Source organism: Lates calcarifer, linkage group LG21, assembly GCF_001640805.2.
Source record: "Lates calcarifer isolate ASB-BC8 linkage group LG21, TLL_Latcal_v3, whole genome shotgun sequence".
NCBI lineage: Eukaryota > Metazoa > Chordata > Actinopteri > Centropomidae > Lates > Lates calcarifer.
The window spans coordinates 24,303,693-24,316,889 of NC_066853.1; the positions used below are offsets into that span (position 1 = coordinate 24,303,693).

General features: G+C 39.1%; 1 protein-coding gene across 2 annotated transcripts in view; it reads right to left on the reverse strand.

Annotated features, from left to right (window-relative positions):
- lrrc75a (leucine rich repeat containing 75A) overlaps positions 1 to 13,197 on the reverse strand; it is a 53,510-nt gene that overhangs the window by 15,854 nt on the left and 24,459 nt on the right. For both annotated transcript variants that reach the window (XR_001961776.2, XM_018684026.2), the window contains exon 3: positions 9,028 to 9,140. Coding sequence is in view for 1 of the 2 variants with exons in the window: in XM_018684026.2 (XP_018539542.1) it covers positions 9,028 to 9,140 (113 nt within the window). In the remaining variant the exon portion in view is untranslated. The remainder of the gene's footprint in view (positions 1 to 9,027; positions 9,141 to 13,197) is intronic.

Consider the following 13,197-nt stretch of genomic DNA (forward strand, 5'->3'; position numbering starts at 1 on the left):
TTTATGTCTAACTTAGAAAAGGAAACATGTTTCAAAGCTGCTATAATCAATATTGTTGGATTAACAATGGATCACATGCTACTTGTATATGAAATGTGTCTCTCATAGTAAAGAACCCACAAAAATGAACACCCAATTCTGCAGTTTCTCTTAGCATCTGTAAGCTCGCTATCTTGGTTTTATGGCCTACAACTTTAATGTTTTGATTCAGTCTTGCCACTAGACACAGCAGCAGCTGGTTTCAGTGAAAAAACTGTCCACAGTCAACATTTTTTAGCTGCTCTGCATTACTGGTACGACTCTGTAAAGCTTCCAGTGCTTTTATCAACAAATAAATCTAAAAAAATCAAACTTCCTCCACAGTCAGAGATCTCTTCAACAGCTGACCAGTGCAAATAAATGCTTGCGTGAAGTTCATAACAACAGCAGCGGCGATTGAGTGTGAAAGGGTTCAAGCTGGCAAAATCGATGACTTTCTACAGGAAAATGGGTTAGAAACTAGCAATGCTACATTTCCAATAATTGCTTTTGCTGCTTCTCTGTCTGACAGGAGTTTCTGTCAAATCAAAGTCTTTTGTATTTTAATCATATTGCTGAAAGGTGCACTTAGGATATCAGAATACCCAATGTTTGCTGAGAATTAGCCATCAGCTGCTTCAGATTAAAGCAGTCAACAATATTGTTTGAAATCCTGGATTCTTCCTAACTGCACAGTTCTTCTTATTTCTCACTCCTACACAGACAGAAAATGTTAAATATATATGAGGGCAAATATCCTCCCTGCTGGGTTTTCCTGCTGGTGAGATGAAGCACACAAGGGAAATGAAGGGGCAAGATAGAGCAGGGCGAGGCACAGACACCCTGAGTCAACGCTCAACTTCTCTCTGCTGGCTGTCAGAGCACAGGTGGGAGGCAGCCAATAAATCTGTCGGTGTGGCAGCGACAGCCAGCCAGTCAGCAGGCGGCAGACACGACAACAAGCTGGCAGACGGAGTCAGACAGACACACAGACAGAGCAAGATGTAGGTCTTTGTGTGTGTGTGTGTGTGTGTGTGTGTGTGTGTGTGTGTGTGTGTGTGTGTGTGTGTGTATAGGCGTATACCAGTGTGTCATGTGTTTCCATGGCAAACACTGTTGTAGTCAAGTAAAACCTCAACAAGACCTCATTATTTCCCGTCCAACATCATGAAAATTAAACGAGCCATTTGGAAAAAGCACACAAATCCAAGACACAGAGGAGACAGACAGACAGACAGGTTCAGGTCCAGAGCCAAATGTCTGACAGACAGGCAGGTGTTTACTCGTTGATTTTCAGTCAGCATCTTGCCTCGTGCTGCCTTTTGGTTTGCTGCTCCTGAAGGCAGCAGATGCTGGACCACCTTCACATCAGTCAGTATGAGAATCATGTGCAAAAGTTGCCCTTCACTTTTGCACTCAGAGACTTCTCTACTGTCCTGCAATAACTTTACATTGACAGGCTAACATGTTGTGGAGCAGAATGATTCACTTCACTTTACATCATCAGAGCAGCATAGTGTGTGGAGGATAACTGTACGCAATGAAGGTCTGCAATGATGCAGACTTGTAATCTGCACTCATCAATATTTTTTATTAACATTATATCAAATGACTAAATGTAATGTGAATAGTCACTCTGCTCTCAACAAGTTATTTCTAATTACAAAGCCCAGATAAACCCTGAGAGGTTAGTGAATATAGGATTTATTACATTCTCTAATGTAATAAAGTAGTGTTAGCGTATGCTAACATGTTTGCTGTATCAACTTTATTAGATTGTACATAATCTGAAATGTTGTTGTGTTTTGTGAAATGTCATTGTCAATACCATGAATTGTCACTGTGCTTTGACCTGTAGGGCCACCATACTAATAGGGATGATGGCCAAACATACAAATGTAACATCTAACTTGTAATTAAAATTACTGCATTGGGTTTAATTACAGTCATTGGGTTTGTACCTTGACCATCAGTTCTGATTGTTGGTGTGTCTCCAACACCTGTTGAATTTTTCTTGTTTCCCTCTGCCTCTCTGCCTCCTGGCTCATTCCTCCCACCCCAGAGTACGACTTCAGTCAAACACAGCTGACAGGCAAATAGAGCTAATTTCTCATCTCGTTCTTATGTTGCTAAAAGTAACCCTGCCCTGAGAATATATGCTGTCACACTGTTTACCTCACAGTTTTCTTTGCAGGGGTCCCAGACCTCAGTTGTGAAGCAGAGAGGAGAGCAGGTCTGCTGGCTGCTTCAGACATTCAGCTGTGCAGCTGCCTCATTTTAAACCACTGAGAGGACTTGTTGAGCATACTGAAAGGAGCTGTTGTTAAGCAGCCAGACAGGGAACAGTAAGCCTTGTTAATCTTTGCCTTTTTTATGGTTCACAATCACAATTGCTCTCATTGAATAGACAATAACAAACTGGAGGCCAGTTGATTTACATTTTATATATGGTCCTTCATAAAAGCAACAATGTCCATTTGCACTACTGATACATGTTTTCTTTTATTTTGATAATTTTGATCCAAATAAAACAGAAAAAGTTCAGATCAGGTCCAGAGCTGCCAGGCTCAGCTAGATCTGATCACACACCCCTCTTTGTCCTGTACACCGTCAGTAATGTAAGACCTGAACCTGGGAGTCTAGGAGCAAACTGAAAGCTTTTTTGAGTCTCCTTATCCAAAAGAGGCCAATTATTCTGAAGTTCTGTTTGTTTTTCAGAAGAGAGAAATATTTCCCATGGAGGATCACAGACTTCTTCAACTTTTGTCAGTATTTCCCTGGTGTCTAGGCCTGTCAGATCAAGAGTTTGGTCATTTCTCCCCTCCTGTTTATCTGTGTTCTTGCTCAAACAGATATGATAAAAAATATGGTAAAATATCTGAGTCATGACGCTGGCGACCGAGTGTAACATCAAGTGGAGACTAAGTCAAGGTTTGGGTGAACATATCTTAAAAACCTGTAATAATGTTGACTTTAAACCAAACAGAGCATGGTCTGTTAAACCTGGAGTTTCATCCCAAATATGGATCTGAAATTTGGATGGAACGACATCAACCATTTGAGTTTAAGCCTCTTTCTTGGGTGTGGTTTCACCATCAGCTTCACTTGTGCAGCTCTATATACAACTGTGGTGGAATTTAAACATGAAGAGAGTCTGAATCCAGTGATGCATGATTCATGAATATAGCATATATAAAATAAAGAGTCATGTATATTACATGATTATGTGTGGATTATGATGTTATGAATTAATGTTCTGGCACATGTAGTTCAGAGATGCAATATTCATTTAGCATTTTATGGGAAGGGAAGAAACTATGAATTATTTACAAAAGTAAATAGATAAATAGTTCTTCAAAGTATAATTTATGATTCATAATATAGCCTTTAAAATTGCCAGAGAAGTAATAATTTGGACTGGACTAAACTGGAGAGCTACATGTCCCTAACATCTAACTTCTAAGGGATTTGAAGAAGATACATAAATAAACAATCACCCATGTTATCTCTGAGAGTGGGAAACATAAAAGAGAGGCTGCCTTGCCAAGGCATGACAAAATACTGCTTTTAGGAGTTACAATGCCAGAAGTTGGAATATGCCTTTGCCAAATCATATGCACTGCTTTTATAGTCCATAAGCATCAGCTTTAACTTAGTCCTAAAATGGCCTTATTTCCAGATATTATTTGTGTAATTTGTATGCAAAATAGATCTACCCAACCAGCAGACAACACTTAAAAAGTAGTTGAAAAACTGTGGACCAGGCAACCCTAGAGCTATCTGAGATGAAAAATGTTGCTTTCTGTCATTAGGAATGTTATTTCTGTAGTGAGTGAGCATGTAGCTCCTGTTAAGAGGACACACAGTGTGTGATAAAGATGAACTGTGGAGACCTGAGTAGCACAAAGCTAAAGCAGCAGAACAACCTCCGAGTGACACAGAGGGAACACAGAGCTGGAGACGTCTACTGCATGGCCATATCACACAAACACACACACACACACACACACACTTAGAAAGAGACATATTTTCATGGCCATCAGGAATTATCCATATAACTATGTATGAAGGCTACAGTAATGTGTGCTGGGAGGTTAAAGATAACCAAGGACCAATTTACACTCACAGTCGGAGTCAGACTTGTAGACCTTTGTAATAGTGAAATGTTCAGTGTGCCAGTATCTGTTTCAGTTACTGCAGTCTTCATTAAAAATCTCTCTTTAACCTGTCTGACATTTACATATCAGTGTTATAGCTATTAAAAGCAGTAGAAGGCAATCATCTTTAATTTAAAGGTGTGTTTTTGAGCCTCACTCTCAAAGTGGTGCCTGTGTCATCAACGTTAACTGAGCACTGCTACAAAAATGAAATTGTGGTGTTTGGCACGGTCACAAACAGGAAATGTTATCTAGCAACAGGAAATAATAAACCAGTGTTAATGACATTGCGTCTTGGTTTACTTGGAGTTTGTGGGAGCCAAACTGGTCCCCGCCTAGTACTCCACTGATTCAGCAATGCATTCCTACAACACTTACTTTCTCATGAAGTTTAAAAAATGCATAAAAATTGAGGAGATTTTGCAGCGGTTTGCTAAGCTCACTTTTTTCAGACTTGATTCTCCTGGTGATTCTTCATCTCCTGGTGACTTCATTCATTTTTTATTTCTTATTTTAAGATTTATAGTCTTATCAGACATCACAGGTTGTATGTAAAATCAATGAAATTCTGAAGATATGATAGATGTCAATGTATTTTACAAAATAGTTCACACAAGAGTGAAAATCCTCTAAGTCATTATTTACTGGCTCATTACATTCAAAATAAGACAAAACAAAACAAAAAGCACAGAAAATTACTCATGCTGGCTATTTGGAATATTAAGCCAAACTACTGCACTGTAAATCTAAAAATTCAATATTCATATTATTATCTTTAATTTTTCTCACATTTCTCTAAACCATTCATGTCATTTTAAACAGGATACACTAACTTCAACTCAAATCTGAAATTCAGAGATATCCAATATAATGGAAAATACAGTGCACTGAGCACTTAAAATAATATCTAATCTCACATCAGTGAATGCTTTAAAGTCTTCTTATTTGTCCATGTTACATGTGATACTATACATACATTTCTTTCTAAATATTTTTTTACTGGCTATTTTTAAACTAGTAAAATAGTGCACTGAAATTGAATAATAAGCCCCTCTCAGTGTGTCTCTACCATCCACACTTGCCACATGAGTTGAAAAGTGACAGTAGCTTGCTTTGGTCAAAAGGGATTTTTTGTTTTACTGAGGCATAACCCTTCTGGTGTTCATAATGACATCCAAATATTTACTCTGTTTTCCGATGTAATTTCTAGAATATATCATAAAGCATCAAATACGGTTAAGACTGGACCCACAGTAAATGCGTTTGCGAATCATTTCTCTGCTTTGTCGTGTACTTTTTTGATTTCAGTAGTTAATTTGTTCTATGTTAAACAGATTTGGGGAAAAGATCTTTGTGGAGCTTAGTCTACCCTGCACCCTGATGTATTTTTGCAGAATATTCAAAGAGGCAGAAAAACCAACACAGCAGAAATTCACTGGGCTAAAGCCCAAAGCAGACAGGATTAACATTACAGGGGAAAGTCGAGAATGAAATATTCACTTTGCTCCTCGGTAATTAAAGTCATGGTTCTGGGTGATATTTCAACTACTGGGAAATATACAGGATATGGCCTGTAATAGACATTCAGGAGAACAAAGCCAAAAGACAATGCCAAGAGCGGGGGCATGGCAGAGAGTCACAGGTGAAGAAAAAATCCTTCATCCATCCATTATCTATACCACTTATCCTCTGAGGGTGACAGGGGGGCTGCAGCCAGTCTCAGCTGACACTGGGCAAGAGGCGGAATACATCCTGGTTCCTCATAGGACATCTCTCTCATCTATTACAGGGTTGACATATACAGACAACCATTCACACCTACAGGCAGTTAAGAGTCACCAATTGACCTAACCTGCATGTCTTTGTACATGAGGAAAGGGGTTAGAGGGGTTATAACCAGATCTTTCTCACAGAAAGATCTGGTTATAACCAGATAGAAAAAATACACTTCAGAGTAATTCAGTGACAGAAACTCCAGTATACAATTAATGGCAAAATGTGAATTTTTGACTTCCTCCGTATTCACATAATAATGAAATGTCACACCGAGATGATAAAAAATAAGCATAAGGGCAAGCAGCTGTCCATGAGGAAAAAAACTCCACTTGATACAAAGACATCACTTCATGCTTCATGTTTTGATTGCAAGGGGCCACAAAAACCCTCAATACTGTCAGGAGACCATCAGTGGATGGTGTCATTGAAGTTTCTCAACTGTTTTTCATCTATGGAGAAATATTTTTCTTCTTTGTTGACTCCAGGAAGGGGTGACGTAAGTAGCATGAAGATGTGTGTGTGTCTGCATGGGTGTGTGTATGTGTGTGTGTGGGGAGGGTGTTAACAATGTGTGTTCCATGCAAGAGGATGACTGAGACTCAGAGTAAATGGGGCCTGTCCCTCCTCTGGCTAATCACTCTGACTGGAGTTCATGACAGCCTGAAGTGCTGACTGCAACGCTGCATTGATTAAATCCCATCCACCAGTTCAGAATTACTTAAGATAATTATAAAACTCATTTTCATTTTCAACTCCAGCTATCATTTAATAGCATTAGGTGAGATGCAGCTTTTACAGCTTTTTTTGTTAGAGCTCACTATTTGATAAAACAAAAACAACCTTTCATTCTTATTGACTGTGAAGCACTGACACTCAAACAGACTCAGCAGGGATCCAATCTTATGTCCCATACTGAATAGTTATTTTTCCTTCTCCCTTCTTGTCTGGAAACTGTTCTGTAGGGGAGTTGACACCTGGTGTTTATAACAATTGAGGAGGAGAGATTTTCTTTTCCTACTGATCCTCCATTCACGCAGCGGTGGGGAATCCTCTCTCCAAATATGTCCTGCTACAGTGCCATCTCTCTACCATCTGCTCCCACCGGGATGTATAAAGCAGGTCTGGATGTTTCCGAGTTGGACTCAGACTGTGCAACGTCACACAGGGATCAGGTTTAATGAAATTTAGCTAGAATTAAACTGAATAAGATTAAAATGTGTATAGCCTATTTCATTTTTAATTAGAATACCACATTAAATAATTTGTCAGTGCTGTGAAGAGAACAAGCCTAATATTGATTGCTGTGTCCACAAATCAAGAGACATATTTACTCATATTTGTCATGTACTACTGCTTATATCATAGCACACATTAATTTAGTGAGCACAGCACAGGCTCCTCTGAAACACCAGGAGAATGGTTTTTAAAATAGTCTTTAATCCATGTCACATTACAGCTGTAATGATTATCTGATAAAATGATTTGAAAGGAAAAGAATTGGAAACTATTTTGATACTTTTTTGAGCAAATCTACCTTCTATCCTGTCTACTCTGGCTGCCTTTTGTTGTCTTATGTAATAGGAAACTGAAAATGTTTGTGTTTCAAAAGATAAAACTAGGTATATTAGATATTTTTTGTTTCACGTGTATCATAAACAATAATTTATCAAGAAAATACTTGGCAGATTCATTCATATTGAAAATGATATTTAGTTGCAGAGCCACATAAACAACATTAGTGCTCTTCAGCCAAATGATTGTCTTTCTAATATACTGTATATCATCCTCTCCATCCTCTGCTCTGTCTTTAATCTATATCAACACATTTTCTAAGAGCTTTTGCAAATACAGCACAGTTAGACAGCCTAATAAAGCAGTGAATGAAACAGAGTATTACAATGCCAAAATGTAACATTCTGTCTTTAATTTCTAAACTTCTAAATTTAAATGTGCTAACACATGTGATTACTCTCATCCCTTTGCAGGAGCTGTGGCACAAAGTGACTCTGCAACTCTGGGTTGAAAAGCTGGTTTTGTTTTGGACTGCTTTCATACCTGAGGATGCAATAACATTTTAGGAGGCTTTTGCTTCTGGATGCAACTATTTGGGAGTAAATAACTGTTCAGAGTACAATTCTGATCATATTTAGAAAAACTCTGTGTTCTTGACTACTTCTGTCAAAACTGGCAAACAATCTTCACCAGAGCTCACCTAACACGTGTAGGGTGAGAAGATACTGAGCTCACTCTCATTTTGGGATTATTCCTTTACCGTTCCATGTGATACTATTGGCCAGTCCAGTTCAACATTGCCACTTGAGGATTATCTATGTCATACTTTACCCCAGGAAATACAGTACATTTCCTTAATGGCAGTTGTCTTTGAAATAGTGCTTTATCACAATGCGAGCTGAAAGCAGTGCTTTGCATATATGAAATATTTCATTTTGAAAACAGCTTTCAGTAATCTGAAGATTTCTTTGCTGGCTGCACTTTCCTGAACTGGAGAAACATATGGATTAGTTGTTTATAGTTGCTTTTGATGGCTGATTTGCATATTGTGTAACACAGCTGTATATATCAAATCCATCCAAATCTCCATTTTCATTCTGCATAATGCAAGTACAAATAGGAGTGGAGAGAAAGCTAACTGCTACAGTATAAAGCTGCAGCTCACAGCTAAAACCTCAAACACAGACTCATCAAGCAACATTCAGACGTTTGACTGAAATCCAAACAAAATAATACAAATAAAAATACAATTTATGCAGTAATGTATATCATAAAGATAGGAGCTGGGTAAGGAGCTGGGATGCCAGTAAGGGGGAAACAAAAAGGCAAAGAGAGAGAGTACAGATGACACAGATGCAAGTGATTTCATCTCCAACTGTGTGTATCAGTGAGAGTGAGAAAATAAAGAGGCCGAGATGTCAGTGGATTTTTCCATGGCATCCAAAGGGACAGAAGATGATGACACATTGGTGACACACTGAGATGTTAACAAAAACAAAGACACATACTGTACCACAGGCAGGCACACACGCGCACGCACACACAGTCACAAACACACACTCACCAGGCCTGAGGTTTCCTCTTGAGCAGGCCCTGTCTCCTCCACTGAGAGTGGGGGCTGAGATGGTAGGTCAGCTGACGACAAACCTTCTCCATTGCCCCAAGAGAGTCGCCCTCCTATTGGACACACACAGACAGAAACACACAAACTATCAGTTCAATTACAGAGGACAGTCAGGTGATGAGAAAAACCTTCTGGTAGCCATATTGCAGAGATTCAGCTCTACACTATCAGTGGTGAGAACAGCTGGTCACACATCTGAAACTTTTCGACAGGACAAATTAGACATGATTCATTTCTGTGTTGGTCTGAAAAGTGATTTCCTGCTGTTAGCCTACATCTGCCTGATGTCATTTTGGGCTTGTTAGCCAGGCAACCAGCTTTTAAAAACACATCTGAATAGCACATATGGTAACAAGTCTCGAGGTGTCCTGTTTTCACACTGAAACTGAAATTATCCTAACATGATCAGATTTCATGGGCCTAACAGTGCCAACAAAAAAAAAAAAAAAAAACATTCTTATACTTCTGACCTGCAACAAATGGCAAACTAAGCAACCAGCTAGTAAAACAAGTATTGTACTTATAATATATTATCTATGTATAGCCTATACTAAAGTTGCAGAAACCAGAGCTAAAGGAAAGTGAACATTCATCAGGTAGTACTGTTTCCAGCTGCAGCTGTTTTCAGTGAGAAAGCTCTGAAAAACCCACTTTACCTGCCCATTGCCAGATGGAAGATTTACAACTAACTGGTGAACATAGTGAAGCATTTAGCACCAAATATTTTTCTGGTTATTGGAGTTATTGGAAACCAAATCTGCGTACAAGGGCGACCTGAAAACCAACTCCAACTAAATGCTATTGTTTCTGTAGCTACCGGATGTTGAAAAAAAAGTTTGGGTCACAAAAATGTAAAAATAGGGATGTACTAATATCAAAATCATGATACAATAATACCTTGATAATAAGCCCACGATATGATATTTATTGCAATATTTTTAAAAAAAGGCAAATGAAGAAAACAATTCTATTTATTGAACAATGAACCTGATGTGTAGGTACCCACAGTCTGGCAATTTCACAATTTCAAAGGCTCAGTCTCTCTTTCCTACTCTGTTCTCTCTTGCCTCCAACACTGGGATCCGCTGGCTTCGCTGTAGATTTGAGGAGGGAGCTAGAGGAGTGCAAAGGATGATGGGCACGCATAGGCCAATGGACTCTGTGATTCTTGTTTCCCTTTGCTCTGCTCCACCACAGCTGTGACAAAACTACAGTTTTGCCTGGAAGACCTATTGTTTGTTACCATCCAGTTCCACAACAGTATGGAGAACCTTTTGTTATCGCGATACCCTTGAATTGACGATACTGTTACATCCCTACTTACAAATGATGCAAATTTCATATGACACTTGGTTAACTTATAGCTTTCCTGCAGCAACAGTAAATAAAGCCTGGAAAGTTCATGTAAATAATTTCTACAGGTGCCCTAACTTTTGTTGATAACTTACAAACCCTGTGTCTGTACAAAGAGAGTGTTGGAACAAACTGTGTTACTACAACCTCTGATGCATTATTTGGACAATTCTGTAGTGCAGGAAGTGGTGCTGTATATTGCTATCAGTACAGTGAAAAAAAGGCAGTGACAAGGGAAGACAGACTGGTCAGAGGTTCATCCTACAGCAAGATAATGACACAAAACATTAGAAGAAAAGAACTAGATGTAGTAAGTAAGATTATCAACCAAGTCTCTGTGGAAATGAACAACCAGTAATGGATAACTAATTGAAGTAATAATGTGTGAGTCAGAGGATTTCATGCTGCAGCTGTGTTGTTCTGTTGACCATTTTTTTTCAATATGGACTGAAGTGTGCTACAGTAATATCCTTTAGGTGCGATAGTTCACAGTCATCTGTCAATCGTTCAGCGCACAGGTCAATAAAAACAAAAAAAATCCAACCCATGCCAATGACAGGCATGTATTCTGTATACAGGAATGCACAGTTATATGGTTTTGCTGTCACTTAAAAGCTTTCCAGTCAGCAGAGTTCTACACAGAGGAGTAGGAACAGGAGGGGAAATGTCATGTTGGACATGACATTATCACACAATAAGACAGAGCAGTGAAGTGTTGCAGCACCAACAGACAGACAGGATATAATTAAAGGATTTGAGGACCACTGGAGCAAAGAATTAGGAAACACACATTCTGTCAACATCAAGTTCCTGATACAACGGGACACACGCATTAACACACACTCACTGTGAGGCTAGGGAATTCAACAGTACATCGTGCGTCGATGTGATGCTGTGTCCATAATTGCTCCCTCTTTGCTACCTGGTGTGCTGCATTACATTCACTTAGTTTCACACAATGGAATGAGAAATGTTATGTCCAAAGCATGTTCATGATTTCTGCACACTGAAATCACTGGCCTCAGCATATCAGACCACTGACGTGTAAATTACAGTCATGTGAAATTACATCTTGGTTGCGACAGAAAATAATGAATCATAAATGTCCAACAATTTACAGCTCAGTACAGAGAACTGAGTTTTGAAGCAATTTCAGACACAACTAGCAGGTTACTGACATCCTGCTTCATCGCTACCCATCTGCCTCAATGTCAACACCACCTTCCACTGTGTGTGTGTGTGTGTGTGTGTGTGTGTGTGTGAGAGAGAGAGAGAGAGAGAGAGAGAGAGAGAGAGACCATCACCCATATTGAAATGCACTTATTCAGGTGGTGAGTCAGGATGCAGGTCCCCAGTGTTCAGTCTAGTGCAGATGGTGAGAGGAAGATGTGATATCAACAAAGACACTCTGTGTTCCCTAAACTGTGAGGTACCACACTATGTGTTGTTCAGGTCAGTGTGTGTGTGAGTGTGTGTATTTTGGGCTTACTCTGTAAAATACTGAAGGGCAGAAATTGGATAGTAAAGAAGAAAAACTATTCTCTAGCAGACAGTATTTATGTAAGTCAATGAACTGAAGAGAAGCAGAGAAAAAGTTCCTCCACTTCCTTAGCTGCCAAATGTTTTTTTGACTTTTCAGTGTAGATGAAGTGATAATGATTCCCATGGAGAAACTTCGAAATTCAATGTGTCCTCAACTTCAAAAAAGTTGAGGACACAAAAAAATATTACACAACTCTGCAGTTCACCTCAGCTCCAATGAGCTAAGCCTAAAACTTTAGTGCTCTGATTCACTTTCACAGCAATTTCAACCAAAGAAGCTTAAATGAAAAGTAGAAGCTCTGTGCAACCCACCTCTGTGAGGACCAAACAGAGCTACGAAGAGAGTGAATTCTGGACATACATCTACCAGGTGGACAGAAACAGTAACTCCAAATAAATGCCAATGTTGCTCTGTGTCTGCTGGATGTGAAACTCAGTGATTGTTTGCTAACATGTTAATAATGACACCAATTTAGACTGGTGATATAATGATGGCAGTGTTTATCAGCATCTGCTCCATAATGGTCCACAATTAACGAGTGAAGCTTTAACATGGCTGGTTGATTGACTAATAGCTAACAAAGCTAGCTAACAAACACCAGCAGGTTACACATGCTAAAGAGAAGACAGCTTGCTTAATGTACGCCCCATTTACACTGCATTTATTTCTCTAGGGGAGGTGGGATGGTTTTAACATTACATGTGCTGGTCAGTGATTTTAATCGCATCCCACAGGGCATATGAGAGTGATTTTTCAATTTTTGGAAACATGCTAACACCAACGTATAGGTGGGAAACAAGATGATGGGGAAAAATTAAAGCCATCAGGAGAGCAACAACCAATAAAGCTCATCAAATGTGCTGTTGTAATGTCAGCTTCAGGGAGGTACTGGCATTATGTTTTGACCAGTCCTGCTGAATGTCTGTGTCTCTTTCAGATCACACAAGCTAAATTACAAAGGAACATGATGAATTATTGTGCATCAGTCAGTCACGATCAAAATTGTGTGTCTATTTGTGAAAATTCTATTTGTCATAGCAGAAAAAGTACAGGTGTGAGCATTTACATTAACAACTTTAATCCACTGAGCCAGCATGTATGATACCAGAAAGCCTGGAACACCTAATGGTTAGTGCTGCTCTGTGTCTGCTCTGCTTCCTGATGGTAAATTCACACTGCATTATTTTAGCCCTGAAACACAGGATTTTACACAC